The 19,177-nt window shown below is 38.1% G+C and overlaps 1 protein-coding gene across 1 annotated transcript; it reads left to right on the top strand.

Annotated features, from left to right (window-relative positions):
- Window positions 1-8,519: 8,519 nt before the first annotated feature.
- On the top strand, window positions 8,520-18,360 carry LOC101156182 (keratin, type I cytoskeletal 18). Its single transcript, XM_011481869.3, has 10 exons — window positions 8,520-8,837; window positions 9,947-10,219; window positions 10,318-10,443; window positions 10,728-10,810; window positions 11,448-11,604; window positions 12,890-13,054; window positions 13,175-13,300; window positions 14,011-14,228; window positions 16,466-16,494; window positions 17,342-18,360. The coding sequence occupies exons 2-10, from the start codon at window positions 9,956-9,958 to the stop codon at window positions 17,455-17,457; spliced, it is 1,284 nt and encodes a 427-aa protein (XP_011480171.1). The 5' UTR covers window positions 8,520-8,837; window positions 9,947-9,955; the 3' UTR covers window positions 17,458-18,360.
- The last annotated feature ends 817 nt before the right edge of the window (window positions 18,361-19,177 follow it).

The following is a 19,177-nucleotide window of genomic DNA, read 5'->3' as shown; positions in this document are numbered from 1 at the left end:
ATAAAAATATACATGTGAGTGCTCACCTTAAGCTCAAACATTGAAAGAATATTGATTATCCATCAGACAAATTTAGATTTATCAGTTCAAATGCCATTGTTCAAGTAAATATAAGAGATGATTTCAAGTGACCATTAAAAAAAAACTAGATTAAAGCTAGAATTATGTTTTTGTTCCATGAAGGTTAAGGGGGTCATTCTTTTCTTATGTTTCTGACTAAGACTAACCTTCTCGCTGAGCTCTTGAGCCACTTTTCTTGTTTTTGACCAGTTACTGCTTTGCAGGTTTGTGTAGAAAACAAGAATACATAGGGGTGGAAAGAAAACATTTCTGCATAGATGTAGAAATTAAATTGATGCACAAAAATCAACAAACTAACCAGTGACTGAAATAAACAAAGAGGGATAAACATAATCATGTTTTTTCCCTCCATAATGAATTAAAGTGCTCTAAAAGCATATATTATTCTTTGAATTAAACCAGTGTTTCTTTTATCAGACAGCAACCATCATGTATGGTAACTCTTAGCTCTTTATGTCGATATAATTCATATATCAATCTTTTTTAGGTTTACACTGAAAGATTGATGTGGTGGCTTTAATCAGTTGAGTGGCTCTACGCCAGCGCTGTTAAGCAGACACTATTATAATGCCATCAGAATCGTGCACACTTTATGTGATATCTACAGCATGTGTTTGAAAGACAGACTGCAGAGTTCTAAGGTTTTTTTCAGAATTATCTGTGAGGATTCTGCTTTTATTTTTAGCAGAGAGCTTTCAAGTCCTATATAAACTTTGGTAGTATTTTAACGGACTGATTTATTGTTGCCTCTTTTAGATAGATTTCAGCTAATTTCTCGCCAGATCCCACAAATTCACTCCCAGTGAAGGTCCCCTGCTTTAACCTGTTGCCATACCCTGTTTTTTGTTGTTGTTGTTGTTCTGCAGCAATAGTTATACCTGCTTTTTTTTGTTATTTTTTTCCCTTCTTTTTTGGTTATTTGTTCCTTCTTTTAAAAAATCTAGTGATTCTGGTCGTCTCCCATGCTGTCCGGCTAAGCACAAATTCCTGTCAAACTCTACAAGACAACGAACATCTTCAAACTGCAAATTTTAAGGATATGCTTTCACATCTGTGCATTCCTGGGTGGAGATTTCACGAGAAAGAAGCATAGGTTTTCTATAGGTTTTTGTGAGTTGTAGATTTATTATGCCGGAAGTAGCATCTGTGTCACTGTAAAACAATAGAAGATTCACCGTAGTACTGCGGACACACGTCCAGTGTTTTGTCACTTACTTATCCTCCGCAACTTCCAAAATGGACTGGCTTCCTGCTGCTGTGAGAAACGTTCTTCCCCTTTGATCCTCGAGTCGTGAATCAGGCGACAGGACAGGATGAGGTTTAAGTGAGGGGTGTCCTTGTGTGTCACATGAAAAATGTCATGAATTTGTGGGGGCAAATTCTTCATCTAGACACATTTAATGTAAATATCTTTTATTCATAGTTCAGAGTCCACTCTGTGAACAAGAAAACTTCTGTAAATGTTAGCGTTCATGTGATCCTTCCCTGCAGACAGGAAAGATAAAAAAAAGTCATTGTGAATCCAAGCGGCCTTGCAGTGATAAAGGTGACAGAAAAAACACAGCGGATCATCCTCCTTTCATTCAGCTCCTTCTCCAGCTCCTCTCTCACAAAGCAACAACAATCAGTCACCTGCATTGAACAGCCTTTAATACAAGGTTTAGGACTTGTTACACTGCTGCACGCAGCTATGGCTTATAATTGAAACTTTTCCATCCTGTTTATTTTTTTTCAAATGCTTTGGCTGCTAGGGTAAGATTGGCAGTTCTGAGTGGCCAGCAGATGAAGCGGCTGGCGCTGTAATGAATAGACGGCTGATTGCAGGATCCCCAAGATGCAAATTACTATGCCCGCCACCCCTGACGACCGGCAATTACTGGGCCGCGGTGGCAGACGCCTTGTGCATATTCATCGCACCCGCTGGGCATATTGATCAACAACTTACTTCAAGAAAGAGACAGTGAACTGTATCGTGTCAGTGCTAAAAGAAACACTCTATACTTTTTTTTGTTGTCAAAACTGACAGTAGTAGGATAAGCCCTTTAAACGTGAAGAAGGGTCTGTTTTCATTAGACTCAGAAATGTGCTAATTGTTTATAGATTTAGTTATTTTTAACCAATTTAAAAAAGGTAAATTATTTAATTTGAGTGATTTTAGTATTTATTTGAGCTTTTTTCTTTAACTAATTAACCTTGTTTGAACCAATTTCCACCCAAAAAGAGAGAGTTAGCTTCCACCTCAACAAACACCATCGTATCATTATAGTCACATCATATTTCATGTAATTATATCTACAATTTTTTACAGACAGAATTGATCTTTTTTTTTTTACAATTGGATTCTAAGCCATCTACTTTGTCCCAAAAAATACTTTTTTATGAAATAATTTGGATAGGACCACGTGCAAGCAGAGCACAGGCTTCAAAACATGCCACATGAATATGAAAGGGATTCTTTCAACATCGGAAAAACATGAGTTCTGCCAGCAGTTAATGGGACCAAATGAAGGAAAGCTGAGCAACATGGGCTTTAGAGCTCCCTCCCTCAAAACAAACATCCAATGATCGCATTAGCGATGGATAACATTGAGATGTCATTACTGTCTTGTGGACCGGGCGAGCCTGGAGCTCAATTATTTTCAGTCCTAAAAAAAAAAAGAAATTTGGGAAAGTTTGAGCTGATATCACTTGCAGGTGTTGCAGTATCTTTTTTTTTGCATGCGTGTAAAGTAGTGCAGGATTTTTTTCTTATTGGGCTTCTTTTTTTTTAAAGACATGCAATTTTAGATTTTTTGGGGGATTCTTCATCCGTCAGTGTGTTTTCATGTCAACAACGAGAAATGTGTTCTTCACAAAACTTACAAAGATCTCCACATTGTTTTTTTCTCACACCTAAAGGTGGAAAAAAAGTGCTGCAAGTGGCATCGTGTCCTGACAACACTGTTATGGCGCTGTGCACCGACAACAAACTAAAACAGAAACTAAAAAAACATACCTTCACGATAAACACAAAAACAAAAACTGAAAGAGACACGAAAAGACAAAGCGGTTGTCTTAGCACATTTCAATCAAACTGGAGCTACACTGATCATATCACCAAAAAGAATTGCATGAGCGCAAATGAAGCTCCCAAGCAAAATGTTTCTTTGGCACTGAGATTTTTCTCATGTGAAATTTAGATGTCTTGTCAAAATTGAGGTGAATCATTGTTCTGTCTTCCTTGTGTTTATTACATCACTGTGTGTATGTTCAGGTTAACCACACAATTAACAATTAAACTACAACAGGGGTCTGCATCCTGAGGCTCCAGAGCCAACTTTTCTATCCCTCCCTTAGGGTTCTTTGGCTTTAAAGAAAAGTTCTACCAATTTGAATAAATATAATTAGTTAAGTACATATTCTCATGTTCTGCTGCACAATAGTGTCTAGTTGTTGCTCACAGCCAAAGTTCTTTGAGTGTATGATTGCATTTACATGTATGGATTTAAGAGAAATCTGGATTCTACTCAAATGTTGTCCTGTTTATTTTTGATGGTAAAAAAGGAAAAAGAATGAAGAAAAATCAAAGTCACAATGATGGAAAATACCATGTTTGACTTTCTTGCATTTTTAATTCAAGTAAACCGACTGCAACAGGAGGATCTTATTTGTTGTACTTTATTTTGAAAGGAACTCGAATGTTCTGGTGTTAAAAGTAAAGAAGTTAAAGTTATTTATGGAAAAATACAACACTTTTATGATTCAATTATTGTAAATATTTAAAACTTCATAAATGAATGGCTTCATGGCCATAAAAACCTATTAGTGTGTTTTTCTAAACGCTGAGGTAAGACTTTATAGTTCTCGCTGGGTTTTGGTTGATAAGTAACTGGACCAAATGGCTCTTTTAGCGCTAAAATTATATTTACACAGAATTTTAATGTGTAAAGAAAAAAATGATAGAAACTGATAAACAAATGTTTTCTGAAGTTAACCTACCAAAACTGGTACATTTGATTTTGATTTAATAAGCCAGGTCGTGAAAATTATTTCATTTTGCTTTAATCTTGGCACTTTATATAAAAAACAATCCTTGGAAATAAAGCTTGTCAAATGTCTGAAACAAACAATTTTCTTGTTCCTGGTTGCGATCCAAGCCCAGCTGCACACTGACTAATGTTCGATTTCATTATTTGACCCCTTTTTATGTTTCTTGAGCAACATGCTTGGTAGATGACGTGTAATAGTAGCATGTTAGAGTACAGTAATTTCTGGCCTCAAAAACATGGCAGTGGGCTTTGAGAAAAGGTCTTTGTGCCTCCCAGCAAGCTCGATTTGTGTAACTTCAATGATTCGGCTGCCATGCTTGTTTCTACAGATAGAATGGATGACTGCTTCGAGCATCCAGGAACATAGAACAGCTGAAATATATCAGTAAACAGGCGGGAAAAAGAGGCTGCATCTGCATCTGTAACACCAAGACTCTCTCATGGGTGTTGCCCCCACACCCACCTTATGCTACCCCCTTAGGTCATGTCCACATATCCAGGATAATGCTGTGCTTTTAGCCAAGTTTCCCTTCCAGAATAACACACAAGCAAACACACTCTTGGTTCCCTTTCAAGTTTTCATGTAGTCTTCAGCTCCGTAAATAGATCTGTATCTTAAATATTACCAACCCCACTGATAGTGATCTCCACAAAAAGCTGAGTGGTCTGACGTGTTTCCATCAGACAAAAGGAACCTGCACTTAGGAAGAGGTGCTGGTGGAGGGGAAAAAACAGAGTTAGAGAACAGAAAGAAAGCATGTGCAGGTGCTGACCTCCAGAGCTGCTCACATATGTGGTTATCTGCATGTAGTTTCTTTGCTCCTGATCCCTATCTTCTTATCGTTGGGGGACTGCTGGACACAAGTCCGCCTTCCTAACATGGGTTCAGGGCACAGAATGCATAAATCTGGAAAAAGTAAGAAAGCAGTGCTTTGATGTCCTTGAGGGGTTGAAATATCCAATGTGACGTCAGTGTTTGAGAAACATAAAAAAGCAATAAAGAGGTTAAAATATAAAAATGAAAAGATTCTTAGTCTACAGACGGATCACCCTTGTGGGATCACATTACTGACTTTCTGTCCCTCATCGTTAACACACGTTAGAATTGTTGTTACCTTTTGATCACCACCTACGGACGCAGATAGACATGCTCCTTCAGCCGTTTTGCACACAACAGTAGCTAAAATGGCAGAAAAAAAGATGTACGCCCACTTCTTCACAAAGAGAAGGTGCCATTGTATCAGCTCAACCAATCAAAAGATATGCTGAATTCCTGCCCAGTGAAATCTATAAATACCTCAATCCCCTTATCTCTGCAAACACTTTTAACTATGACACTCAATTTGGAGGAATTCTAATTTTGTAGTCCTGTTTGTGGAAGTTATTGTCATAATGTATTGGTGCTTTTTATATGCGACCCTTTGGTCACATGATCACATGTGACAGGGGTCAGAAGGATCAAGTGGGGTCATAAGTAGTATCCTGACATCCTGCCGCTCTAATCACCTGTTTATTTGTTTAGCGGTGAAGCTTAGCTCCACGCCGAGTGAAGGAGAGACAAAGTGAAAGTGTAAGCAGAGGAGGGATTGATTAAAGGTTCAGCTTGACCTTGATTGCAATGAGTATCTGATATCTATACATCTTTGACTTAGTGTTTGGGACGTATAAAGCATAAAAAACATACAAACAGGTCTGAGAAACACTTTCTCTCAAGGTAATGATGAATAGAGACCTAAAATTGTACCACGAAAATGTATGTCAGATTTGAGATAATTTTAAGACGTTAAACTCAGAAACTGGAAACTAAACATTTTATCTTTCAGTTGCACAAAAGACATTTGGTTGGGATCCAACACAGTTGCAGCTTGTTGCTGCCCTCTTTTGGAGAAGTTTAGTTTTTGTGAACATGATGCTTGTGTTTACTAAAGCTCACCACACAGTGGTGTGCTGAGATTGCACGACAAAGCAGTGAGTTCAATCCTGACTAGAGTCGAATATTTTTAATAATTTATATTTATATTTGATCAGTCATATTATTAAACTTTGACCTGCCTGTTTCCTAATTTTGCTCTGCTGATGCGGTTATGTCTATTTTTATGCCTCTTACGTCCTTAGGCAATGTTCTCGAACATGCAGGTTTTTAGGGCAACAAAAACCTTAAGAAATGTACTCGTCTAAAATGCAACACATTAACTCAAGCAATTTAAGTTAAGTTAGGTTTAGGGGTTAGTGCTCTTACCTCACAGCTGTGGCTAAAATTCCAAATGGGATTTATCTATGTGGAGTTTGCATTTTCTTTCCTGCTACTCCGGCTTCCCACAGTCCAAAAACGTGCTTCACAGGTTATTTGGTGACTCTAATTGTCCCTAGGTCTGACTGTGAGTGTGTATTATTGTGTGGCCCTGCAACAGAATGTCCAGGGTGTATCCTGTCTTCGCCCAAGTCAGAAAAGGATCCAGTGACTCTGAGAGGAATACAGCAGGTTAAGGAAATGGCTGGACACCTCCTGTACATGAATTAATCATAGTTTAATATATTATAGTTTTATGATGTGCAGGTAAGAAAGCATTTAAATCCTTCATATAACCCCCATCAGAAAGTAGCATATATGCACGTAAAATATTAAAGTTGTAATAACAATGGAAAAAGAAAATAGAAATTCAATAAAAAACAATGTGGTATTGATGTGAATGCTGCACAGAACATCAAAGTCTTCCGATGAAAGTAAAAAAAGAACCAATTTTCCCTTTACCTCTTGTTTATGTAGAATTTCCTGGAATAAAGTGAGGAATAGTGCAAAAAATGTAAATAGAGGCACTTCTTGGCTTTGTTTAAATGTAACCTTATCTGTTGACTGCAAGCAGCAGCTGAACATTTCTGACACGACAGGCCCTTCTGTGACATTTTGCATGAACAAAGTTCACTCCAGCCGTTCTATCTCTGCTCCTCTGCAGGAACTGTGACGTGATCGTGAACATGAGAGCACACCAACAGAGTTTGTCCATGTGATGTGATCAAAAGAATCTAAATTACTGTTTAACTTCTGTGAATGGGAGTGATAATTTTGTCATTGCTTGTTGGAACAGAGCAGCTTAGACCAGCAGGATAACTTTCCTCCTGTTAATTTTTTATCAGGAGGTTCAGCTTACAGACACGCTGAGACACTGCAGAACAGGGGGGCTCCAGAGAACATCAAGCTTGAAACACCCTGATTTAAAAAAAAGACATCAAAATTGACATAGAAGGGCATTAAGGTTTTCTATTTTTAAGGGAAATGACAGTAAAATGAATAGAATTTCAATGCTTTCATTTACTTAATCAGTGAGCGACACACAATAATTATCTATTAGTAATGAGCACAATGTGACATGTAACATATCACCCAATTAATTCAATTGAACTTAAAAATGATAGACAGAGATGCTCTACTTTTTTCTTGGGTTGGCAGAAAATGTTTGTGGATTTCTAGAGCTGGAATTAACTAAATTGAAGCAAGTCTGAGCGCTAAATTGTCTTCAAATGTTCATTTTTACAGAGCAACAGAAGCATTCAATAAATTAAAAACATTAGATTTAAAAGGAAACCAGATTATTACATATTGGGATAGAAAAAGAATACTATGAGAGAACGATCATTGGGATTTTGTAGTTAAGTCAAATGTTTAACAAGTCATTTTCTCTCTTTGGATTTCCAACTTTGGTGGGGCCATTTTATTTTCTCTATGGTCATTATTTTTGTGTTGAACAGCAAATTGATCGCTATTTTGTCTTTCTATTTGTCATTAAAAAGTAAAACGTTTGACAGGTTTTGTTGAAATGAGTTCAGACTTAACTGTTTTTGGTCTGACAGGTTTGGGATCAAATAATTCAAATTTATTTCCATGTAAATGTTTGCATACACTTAAACTCAAACTCATGAACAACTTTCCTTTTAGGTCAGAACTAAAAGTTCTCATCTTTGATCCTTTTATTCATTTTGTGCTCTTTCTGAGTCATAGAAAGTGAGTAAATAAGACTTTAGGACAGTTTTGAGACTAGATTGAGGCACCTGTGATCCATTACTTAAAACTTACAAATGCTTTCCACAATCAAAAGCCAGCAGTTGCAGTTTGGTGTTAACCAACACTAACTCCCGTCTTTGAAAAATGTTCTACTTATTTCGATCTATATAGGAGCAAAAAATTTTTTTTAAAAATGAATGAATGAGTATAGGAGCAGGTAAACAAACGTATCCGACAAAAACCTTAAAATCCCATTTTTCATTCATTCTGTTGCTCACATAACTGCAACATCATCTTTTTTTCCCATTTTTTTAGATCACAATTTAGTCACAAGACCTAACTCAGCTAAAGTCATATTTAACTCTCGATTCTTATGCAAAAATTAAGCAAAGCAAAAAAGAAGTCGCAACGAAAAGAATTTCACACGGTAACAGAGATGGATCCTTCATTGTAACAGTGGTTAGGCAAGCACCCCCATTTAGGAACCACTGAGGAATCCTTAAGCCAGCAGTGCATCATATTTCCTCACAGTGGCACAGGTTAAGTGGAAAGGTGTGTTATTTTCATGAGCAGTCTTGTTTTTCCTCATTTAAACAGAGCAGAACACCTCACAGAGAGTGGCTCCTCCCACTTCCGGCTCACCTGAATATAAGCACACCTGCAGCATCAGTAGCCAGTTACTTCCCTTCTTCTGGATCTCAGTTTGACTCGACCTAAAGAATCCCCTGGTAAGAAAATCTCACTTTTTTCAAAATCTTTTCAGCTAGAACACATCTGGTTATTGACTAATAGTAACAAATAGATGTAAATCTAAATTATGATTGAAAACTGAAGTTACCTAAACTTTCTTATATTTAATCCTGTTTTACCCTGCTTTGAGTCATTTTTCACCTGTTACAGCAAGAAAAGATAAAGAAAAAAGTAAAATGACAGCCCATTTCCTGCTGAACAAAGTGACTCCTTGTGCCTCTGAAATTCCCTCAGAATATTTTCTAGATCATTTTCCCAAGCTCTATCTTTCATGTGAACAAGGACTGCCTGTCTGCTGCTGACTCCGTCTTTGTAGTGTTGTGGGAAACAGTGTTGGGAGGATCAAGTGACAGCGACACAGAGAGGTTCCCTTGACTCCTAATCTGCCACTGAAAGGCTGCACACCAAGACACACTTGCACGCAACACACAGACTCACAAACAAAGCACAAACTGACTCACATTGTGTCTGACCTCCAAACAAGCAATAATTCTGCTTGCCGTCTAGGATTGTGAAAGAAACAGTTTGAGGATGAAATGTGTTCACATAAACTGGATTGCAGTGAAATAATGAGCATGGTAAAATAATAAAAATTAAGGAGTCCGGTTTTTTCCCCTCCTATATTTTGGGAGTGATTAAATTTAATGGCATCTTCATGATAGTGGTAGAAGATGGAGGTAAAAGATGATAAAAGTGTTTCCATTTTCACTGAGAGGCTCTCTTCTTAGCTGCAACTCTCCTCATTTACATTTTCATGTGGGCTGAAGTTTAATTTGCAAAGAATGACACACACTGGTCCTATCTATGAAGCGGAGAATGATTTGAATGTCCACTTGCTGACTGTACTTGTGCTGGCGGAGAGGAAGCAGAAACTTAAGTTAAGCCTGTTTCATGAGGCTGAGGAAATTCAAGAAGGAAACCTATTTGCATGAGAGCCACAGGAAAGCTGTACTCTTGTTATTTAATGTCTATAAAAGCCCTGTCATTTTAGGTTTATTGTTTTTAAAAAAAATTTTGTGAAAGTTTTCTTTTTTTGTAGCTGATCATCTGAAATTGCCTGTGTTTTGTTCTCCATCTCTTCTAACAGGCACCCATCATGGCATCCAGCATCTCAGTGAGAAGCTACTCTGTGAACCGACAGCCCTCTTTTTCCACTCGTTCCCTAATGGACACCAACCGAAGCCGCTCGCGCGCCTCAGTATCCTTCGCCACCGCCAGCCCGCTGAGTCGTTCAGCCTCCATCGGCCAGGATCTCAACGGGCCAAACAGCCTCCAACTTAATGGACTGCATGGCAACAGCACCAACGAAAAGGAGGCCATGCAGAGTCTGAATACCCGTTTGGCCAACTACCTGGATAAGGTCAGGCTGCAAGACTCTTACTAAAGATCAACAGTACAAAATAAAGTATCACAAAAGGCTGTAACCTGAAGCAATTCCTTACTCTTTGCTTCCTTCAGGTGCGCTCACTGGAACGTTCCAACGCTGACCTGGAAGCGAAAATTAAGCAGCTGATGATCGAGCGCATTCCCAAAGGCCATGATCTCGACTCCATGATGGCCCAAGCCCATGCTGTGGAGCAGGAGGTGGGACGGAGAGCCTGAGTGAATCTGACCTGTCCACAGTCTTTTAATTAACAAATGCCCAAGCCAAGATAATGTTAATCATTATTTCACCCTTTTAAAACAACGTTTTAAAAGTCTTCTGTTGCCATCACCAGCTCCTCCATGCAGTATTATCTTACTACATGTATACACAAACTCTATAAATGTCAAGGTTGAGCAATGAGGCAATCATCCCTGAAGCATCACATGCAGAAAGAAGCTTGAGTTTGCAGACACGCCTATCACAAATGTTAATGTTTCTCCAGGTGAGGAAGAGGACCTTGGAAAATGCTCGTCTCATGCTGGAGATCGATAATGCTAAGTTGGCTGCTGATGACTTCAGAATAAAGTGAGTACTTAATGATTACAGTAAAACTATCAAACACTGTCCTTGTGTGATAAAACTGGCAAATGCCATTTATTTTGATGAGAAGTGGGACTTTAACCCTTTTTGGCCCATTTATCAAATCTGAACAAGCAGGTTTTTAGGACCAACACAGGACTGCAGTCTGGAGCAGCAATGTTGACACATTATGACACATAATTGTCTCATCCATTGGAATAAATCCTTAGAACTTTGAGTGGAGCTTTGCCTGCTTTTTAGATATTTTTCACATGGTTTCAACCTAGTTTTTGCTTTGTTTGTGGATTTATGCATCTTTATTTTGTTTCTACATGTGTGATCTTTTGCTATAAAATTTTAAAAACAATTTGATCTCAATTTTTGTAAGTCTCCACTCAAAATTGAGTATTTGGACAGTTTCAGGTTGATTGTTGAATTATTGTGTATTACAATTGAAAATATATTTGTAAAAATAAGCTAGGGTTGTACTATTAAGATTGATATCAAGCATAGTCACAAAAAACCAAAAAGATAAGTTAATGGAGCAAATTGTAAAGTAGTAAAAAAGGCTCAAATGCTGCTATTAATAAACATCACTTTGCATTAAAGCTTGTTTCATTATCTCATTTCTGAACTTCATAAGGTGGGAGACGGAGATGGTGATGTGTCAGTCTGTGGAGCGAGACTGCATTGCCCTGAAAAAGGCCAAGACTGACCACGAACAGATCATTGCCTCTCTGAGGGGAGACTTGGACAGCCTCAAAGAGGAGCTTTATTTCCTCAAGAAAAACCATGAGGAGGTGGGTCTGTTTATCATCTCCCTCCAGGTTGATCCCTTTTCTTTCCACATACCCCCTCGATTACATGATCTGAAGCTCTTTCACCTCTGTGTTTAACAGCACTCAGTCCCAGGCAGGCATTTGTGCCGTCTCGCTTTCCCTTTGGCTCACTTCCTTTCCACAAACAGCACGTTGTTTGACACTAGTGCCCCAAAATAACAGTATAAAGGCCATTTTCTTGTGCAGAAAAGTGAAACTTTGTTTACAGACCTAAAAGGCAGGTAGATCTGGTTGCTTAAAAAATGCACTTCACACACAATCCGCTAATTCAGAGTGGCCCCTGAGTGAAAGATAAATAAAGATGAACTTATCATGTTGCAGTTAATGATGTACTTTTCTCTCTCAATGAAGTAATCAAACAGATCCAATCAGGTGATCATTGCAGTAAATGACAATGATGCAATGTTTGAGCTCTGTGATGTTCTCTAAGTGATCCCTTCCCATTCCATTGACCCTGCAGAATGTCAACCACTCCAACCCTGCAACATTTTCTCCTATTTGACTATTGTGGGATGTTTTTAACAGCTGTGCAGAAAGCAGTGACCTTTTCTTTACCTATGTGTGACTTTTCTATGCATCTTTTTCATTAGATTGCTTTTTTTCCCTCCATTTCTGTTGTACTCAAAGTTTAGGTACAATCAATTTTCTAACAAAGATGAACTCTTTTTTTTTTAAAGTATGAGTTGTAGCAGCTATTATAGACAATATAATGCTGTTTAAGAATGAGGCAAAAATGCAATATCACCGTTGTGAGGCAGTGAAAGGGATCAGTTGTAGACCTTGGCAGCAGTGGGTGGGTTAGAGCTAAAAGGCCATATGTAAGGTGAGCTAGGTCCCATCAAAGATGTATAAAGCCTGCCTAAATAATGAAAATGCTGCCACATCCTTTATGTAGTAGTGTGGTGTATGTTTCACAAAACTGCTCCTTCCTTTTGGTTCCTTTAGTGGCTTGTTTGAGCCGATGTTTTCGTGTTACCTGACATTATTGATACCTCTGGCAAATGTTGACTTTCATTTAGAAATAATCTTCATGATTGGAAGTGACCGGAAAGTAACAGGAGGTTGTACAAGAGGAAAAGCAAGTTCCCAACTTTTTTTTACATTTGAAAAATAATTTTGGGCAGCACTCTTGATGTGGTAAAAAATAAAATAAAACAGACTTTGGAGACACAAAGCAGCTGCTAAAGAAAAAGGTTTGATAAAAAGATTTTTCATCTATGAAAACTAACATTTGTCTGCTTTTCAGGAACTTGAGCAGGTAAGGTCTCGCATCGCCAGGGATGAAGTGAACGTGGAGGTGGACTCGGCCACTGGGCCAGAACTGGGCACCATTCTGTCAGAGCTGCGCTCCCAGTATGAAGGGATTGTCAGGAAGAACAAGGAGCAGACCGAGCAGTGGTATCGCAAGAAGGTGTGGGATTGCTCCAGTGTTTTGCAATCATTTTTCTGTGGAGTTATGCCCCCCCCCCCAAAAAAATATAAATAAAAAGCAAAATAACATATTTTATGGTAATTTTGGTTTTGTCTTTAGTTGGAGACAGTGCAGAATGAGGTAAGAGAGAGCAATGAAGCACTAAGAGGAGCTCAGGGAGAGCTGACTGAGAGGCAGCGCTTCCTGCAGACCCTGGAAGTGGAGCTGGACAGCCTTCACAAGCAGGTGAGCTGATGCAACTGAAACGCAGACATTAGGTGAAGTTGCATGCTAAGATATCATTAAAGGGTTTAATGAAGTGTCCCTTTTCACAGAAAAAGTTGTAATCCACGTCTGTGCGGTTCCCCTTTCTGAATGCTGAAACCTGACATGCTGAGCTCCACTCTTAGAGCTGCACAATGTATAAATTATACACTTTAAGCTGAGCAAACACTGCGGTTGTGCTTCAAAAATAGTTCAAAGTATTCACTTTTGAGAAAGCCCAACTCATTTATGTTATTTTATGAAAGACAGACAGACATAGAAAATCCTTTAAATAGTTTTCAATAACAGTTTCATGCTTTTCTGTACATTTCCCCAGTTTGTTAAGTCTGGGAATTTCTTTTTGCTTTTTTTTTGCAAATCCTTTGTTGACAGTGAGCATGTTCTCCCACATTGTTAAGACGTGCAAGGGCGTAGGGGATTCAGGTGCTTTGTAGCATGGGGTGGCTTAGTAGAAGGATGTGGGTGTTTTCTCTGGGTGCTATTTTCGTTGGTTGCCTGATCGGCAGACACTGTAATGAGGACAATAACAGAATCTGACCATAGTCTCTGTCTATGATTGGCTTTGAGTTATTACAGACAAACTTTAACTTCAATATTTAAAAAAAAAACATTGCAAATTGAATTCATTTAGTAGACTTTTGTTTGTAAAACTGTGGTGTTGTCCCTCTCAGATAGCAGCTCTGGAAGGAAATCTGGCCGAGACCGGCCAGAAATATTCTACTGAAATGGAGCGCCTGCAGGTCACCCTGAGCCAGCTGGAGGATGACCTCTCCCAGCTCAGGCTGGACATGCAGCGCACCAAAACTGACTATGAGCAGCTTCTCCGCATCAAACAGAACCTGGAGATGGAGATCGCCACGTACAGGCGCCTGCTAGAAGGAGAAGAAGCGTGAGTGTTGGTGTTTGTTTTTAAAGTCTTATGTTTACATTTCTATGGTTCAGGACATCAGGAGTTGTGGCATCTTTACCTGTCTATTTATTACAACAAAATTAAGAAGACATAAAAAAAGGGCCTTATCTTAAAGATCACAAAAAGTCACAAAAGTAAACAAGTCATCAAACTTTGTTGATTAAACGCTTTCAGGGATGGGACTAACTAAACTCATCCGTACAAACACTTTTGTAAGTTAACATGTAAGTTCAACAGCATGAAGAGGTTTGTAGAAAGCCAAACGGCATGACAAAATAATCCCATCACACCTTCATCAACATAGAGCTCCATTTGTGGGAATTCTCTTCTGGAAACATTATTTTGCTTGGTTGTCTGCATTAAAATTTGAACTTTTTCAAAATCTTTTTTAGGCGAGTTAAAGATATTATTACATTGCTAACACATTGTACCATGTTTTAACTGATCAACATGTATTCTTTGGTTAAAAACTAAAGAACACATTTAAAACCCCTGTTTGGAACAACGAAACAAAAAAACTGTGCAACCTGATTAAAAATGACACCGTATGACTCAGTGTGTCCACAAAAGCAAACATGATGTTGGCAGTAAAAACAGTTTGTCTTTGAAAAGGCCATCTAGCTCAGGTGTATGATTCTTTTAGTTAAGCTATATAAACTTTATATAAACAAAAAATGGACAAGAAAAAAAAATTCCGGTTGTTGCTATAGTGGCGTTTATAGTAATGCTTTTGGTCATTCTGACTCTTCCTAAAGGAGTCAGCTTGCAGCTACTAGCAACTTTGCCCCTACACTAATAATATCTTTATTAGCGTATAAGTATCTCTTCTATTGTTTTTATTGTCTGAGAAATGTATTAATTTCTAAATATTATGAAAGAAGAATTACAATCAGAAAAAGTTCCATAATGAGTCCCCTCCAAGTTGGTAGTTGCTTAGATTCTTTGGCTCCAAGATATTTTTTATTTCCACATGTTAAAGCATTTACTATTTATCAATTCCTGATGCGCACGCTTTATACAATATTTTTATTATATATAACTAAGGATTCTGAATGTAGAATTCTCTGATTATGAAGCACGTCTGTTGAGATATCATTGGGCCAAAGTACTTTGAACAATATTGGTGTAAAAAAGTAGAAATATACCAGAACACGATTGGATTTATATATCAAAGTATGGGTATCAAATTAAGTCTTTCAACATTTTTCACAATTTTTTAGTTACATGAACGCAAATGAGGCTTCTTCTGTAAGACACAAAAGGAAAATTTAAAGATATCCATCTATCAATCTTCTTCCACTCGGGACCAGGTTGCATGAGGGCAGCAGCTCATGCAAAGATGCCCAGATTCCTTCTCCGTGGCCACTTCCCTCAGCTACTCTGGGGGAACCCTGAGCGATCCCAGGCCTGCCAAGACATGTAGTCTCTCCAAATGTCTTCCCTGGGGCCTCTGCCAAGTGGGACATGCCCGGAACACCTCCCCAGGGAGGCGTCCTGGAGGCATCTGGACCAGGCACCCAAGCCACCTCAACTGGCTGAAGTGGCTTGGGCCACCTTGTATAAAGATTAGCCTATTTGTTGATCCAAATGGGAAAACTCACCGAAAGCGAAAATGCTATGGATTGAACCCCAAACCACCGCTTAGCAACATTCCCTAATATGAAGTTTAGGCAGTTTCAAATCTAAACTACCATCCATCTACCACCTATTTTATGTTTAAGAGAAAAAACTAAAAAAATGAGTAATACACATTATACAAGAATCATTATGTCATACATTGCATCTTAACATTTATGGTTTAAAAATGAATTTATATATTTTTTTAATTATATTTTTGTCAATTTTGAGGAGAAAAAGCATGAAAGAGTTACAACTTAAAGTATAATGACCATCATTTTTAATCAGCCTAGAGGAGGTTCAGTTACTGTAAAAAGGGATTTCAAAAATCTAACTTTTTTTGCAAATAAACCAATTTAGAGGATAAAGGTACAATTTACTTTTGTTTGGATAAAAAAATAAAGTGGTAAAGTCAGAAAAAATGAACAATACAGAGATCTGTTGTGTTTATTTAGAACAAGTGGAGGAGTTTGAATCTTTGTTTTGCACTAGCAGATTGGTATACTGGAAGAAATTAGATATAAAATTTCATATTTATGTGGTTGTTTATTATGAATACCATTCTAACTGGTTTTCTTTCTGCCTTTCTTTCTTTTCAGAGCCAAAGAGGTTCCTCCCCCACCTAAAAGTACGTTTTTTTTAACAGTCTTTTTGATAAAGATACCAGAATTGTCATCTTTTTCCATTTTCTTTCATTCGTCTGTATTTTTGTTAGCCAGACAGACAGAATCATCCTAAATGCTGTGACACGTCCAAAACATCCAGCAATAATCACAGCTCAGTTCCTATGGCAACGACCGCAGGTGTGACAGCACTCACTACATAGGGATGACTGCTGTCACACCTGCGCTCCTGTGACTAAGACCGCAGGTGTGACAGCTGTTATCCCTACGTAGTAACTGTGTTTGAACCCACGTGACTCGTGGTGACGAGTTAGCAAACAGGAGGCTGCTTTGAAAATGTTCAGCTTTTGAATCACAAGAAAAACAGAGAAAGAGAGCAGCATTGTCTGCAAAGAAAGTTAAATATGTAGAGCTTTTAATCAAACCCCAGAGTCATTCATTTCAGTGTTTCTATTCATGTCCCTTTGACAACAGCTTCTTCTTCTTTCTTTAAGCCACTCGCTCCACTCTTCAAACATTCAGATCAGAAACGTCTCATTAACTCTGACTAATGTGCCATGTTTTAAATGATCTGTGTCTAAATTACATCCTTTGTTATCCTTTATTTTGTCTTGCTTTCTTTACAATTTCACTTATCTTTCAGCTCATCCTATACCACCATATATGGTTGAACTTTATGAAGTCTTACTTTAGCTGTGTTTTGAGGGGAGATTTACTGTATATTGTAGGTTTGCTGTTGAGATTTCAGGGCAGCAAGGTGACATTTTTCTCTGATCTGTAACTTTATCAGTTGCCTTCAGATGTGTTTGCATCTTTCCACTTTTAATCCTCCTGTCTGTCTTGGGTTTGCAGGAGAACCTGATGTCCGCACCAGGAAGATTGTGAAAGTGGTGACTCAGACTATGGTGAATGGCAAAGTGGTGGATGAGTCCAGCGAGGTGGAGCAAATTGAAGAGTCAAAGAAATAGAAGTGGAGACACAACTGAGGCTGAAAGAGATGTTCTTCTTTTTACATAGCAATAAAAGGCAATGTATTTTAGGAGCTCAAGGGTAAAGGAAAAAAATGTTGACAGAAATATACATGGAGCATTAGCATTCCATTCTATTGAAAACTGTCTTTCACCTGGGTCTGTTGATGTGTTGCTGTATTTTTCAGACTATAAGTTCCTCTGGAGTATAAGTCACAGATGGCAAAAAATGCATAGTAAAGAAGAAAAAAATCATATGACGCACTTTTGGGAAAAATTTATTTGACAAAACATGGGAACAAGAACGGACATTTCATCTTGAAAGACAAATAGATAACAATAATAGACTGAATATATGCACGCTTTACTACCGAAACTCTATGTAGTTTATGAAACACAGAAGGAACTGAATAAGTCTCTAGTCGCGTAATATATAAACAATTATTAAGATAAGAATGAAGAACATATAACAAATCAACCAAACTCTTTATATCACTTTAAATTACTAAGTTAATTGAATTCTTCATCATTTGTGTTGTTTTGGACCAACTCCACTTAGGCCGGCGCTTCTTCAGCAATGCAAAAAAATGACACGCACCTACAATGCCCTGTAGAGGTTGTTGTTGGGAAACTAATGAACACATGAGACTTTTCTTTTTTACACACATATAAGTCGCACCCTCAGCCAAACTATGCAAAAATCCACAGCTTATTCTCCAATAAATACAGTAGTTTGTCATTATCACTGACGCTTTTGTAGCCGTGCATGTGTTTGTTTTGGTTGGATGTAGGTCTCTAGTAGGAGTGAACAGAGTGTACTGATAAATACCTGTGTGTGTAGAACATTTAGAATCCTTATTCCTGTAATTTTGTCTTCACTATATAAAACCTTTTATTTCCCACTATGTGTCTTTGTTTAATATTGGAAACCGTGTGGCATTCATAAAAAACGTCCAGACATGTCAAAGGAAGAACTCAGGAATAGTGAGTAATTGTACCTTACAAAACACCTTTGGTCAAAATAGATTGGTCTTGACACTCCTTCAGACTACTGAAATCTGTCTGTAATATTTGCAAATGGTGGAATTAGGTCTGTGGTAAATTGTTATAAACACAAAACGTACTTTTGTAAGTATTCCCCACTTACAACATTTCAACATTCTATTAAAAAAGCACATTGCAACAGGATGGCCTATAGGGGAAGTCCAGAGGTAAGTTTCTTCATTGTAATAATTACAACAAGACGATGACTTATCTGCAAACTACTGCAGAGTTGTTGCATCACTTCAGCATTCTTACCTACAGTTCACATTTACAGAAAACCATTCTCCAGGTAGTCCTGTATATTCTTTGAAGGTCCCACTAACACTCTCACATGAAAGGGTTTAGTGGATTCCTGCCTTATTTGTGGATTAACAGTGGTACTTTCTGTTGTGTGCTAACATCTCACTAATGGGCCTGCACTGACTGTTTAGAGAGTATTTTGAAATGCCTTTTTACCAGCTAACTCATAGCTTTCCCAAAGTGACCCATTTTTCACATAACGATATCACAGAACATGAAACATCCATCCACTGCTTTTTGTTTATTTGATGCAATTGCTTAACCCTTGTGCTATCCTAGGCACTTCACCATTGGGAGTTGGGTCATCTAGACCCACTAGACAGTGCGCTGAACCTTTTTTCTTCAATGATTTCTGATCTTCACTGGTGTCCATGGA

The sequence above is a fragment of the Oryzias latipes genome, chromosome 12 (genome assembly GCF_002234675.1).
Source record: "Oryzias latipes chromosome 12, ASM223467v1".
In the NCBI taxonomy this organism is placed as follows: domain Eukaryota; kingdom Metazoa; phylum Chordata; class Actinopteri; order Beloniformes; family Adrianichthyidae; genus Oryzias; species Oryzias latipes.
Note: the sequence above shows the minus strand (reverse complement) of the source record. Positions and strands in the feature narration are given on the sequence as shown.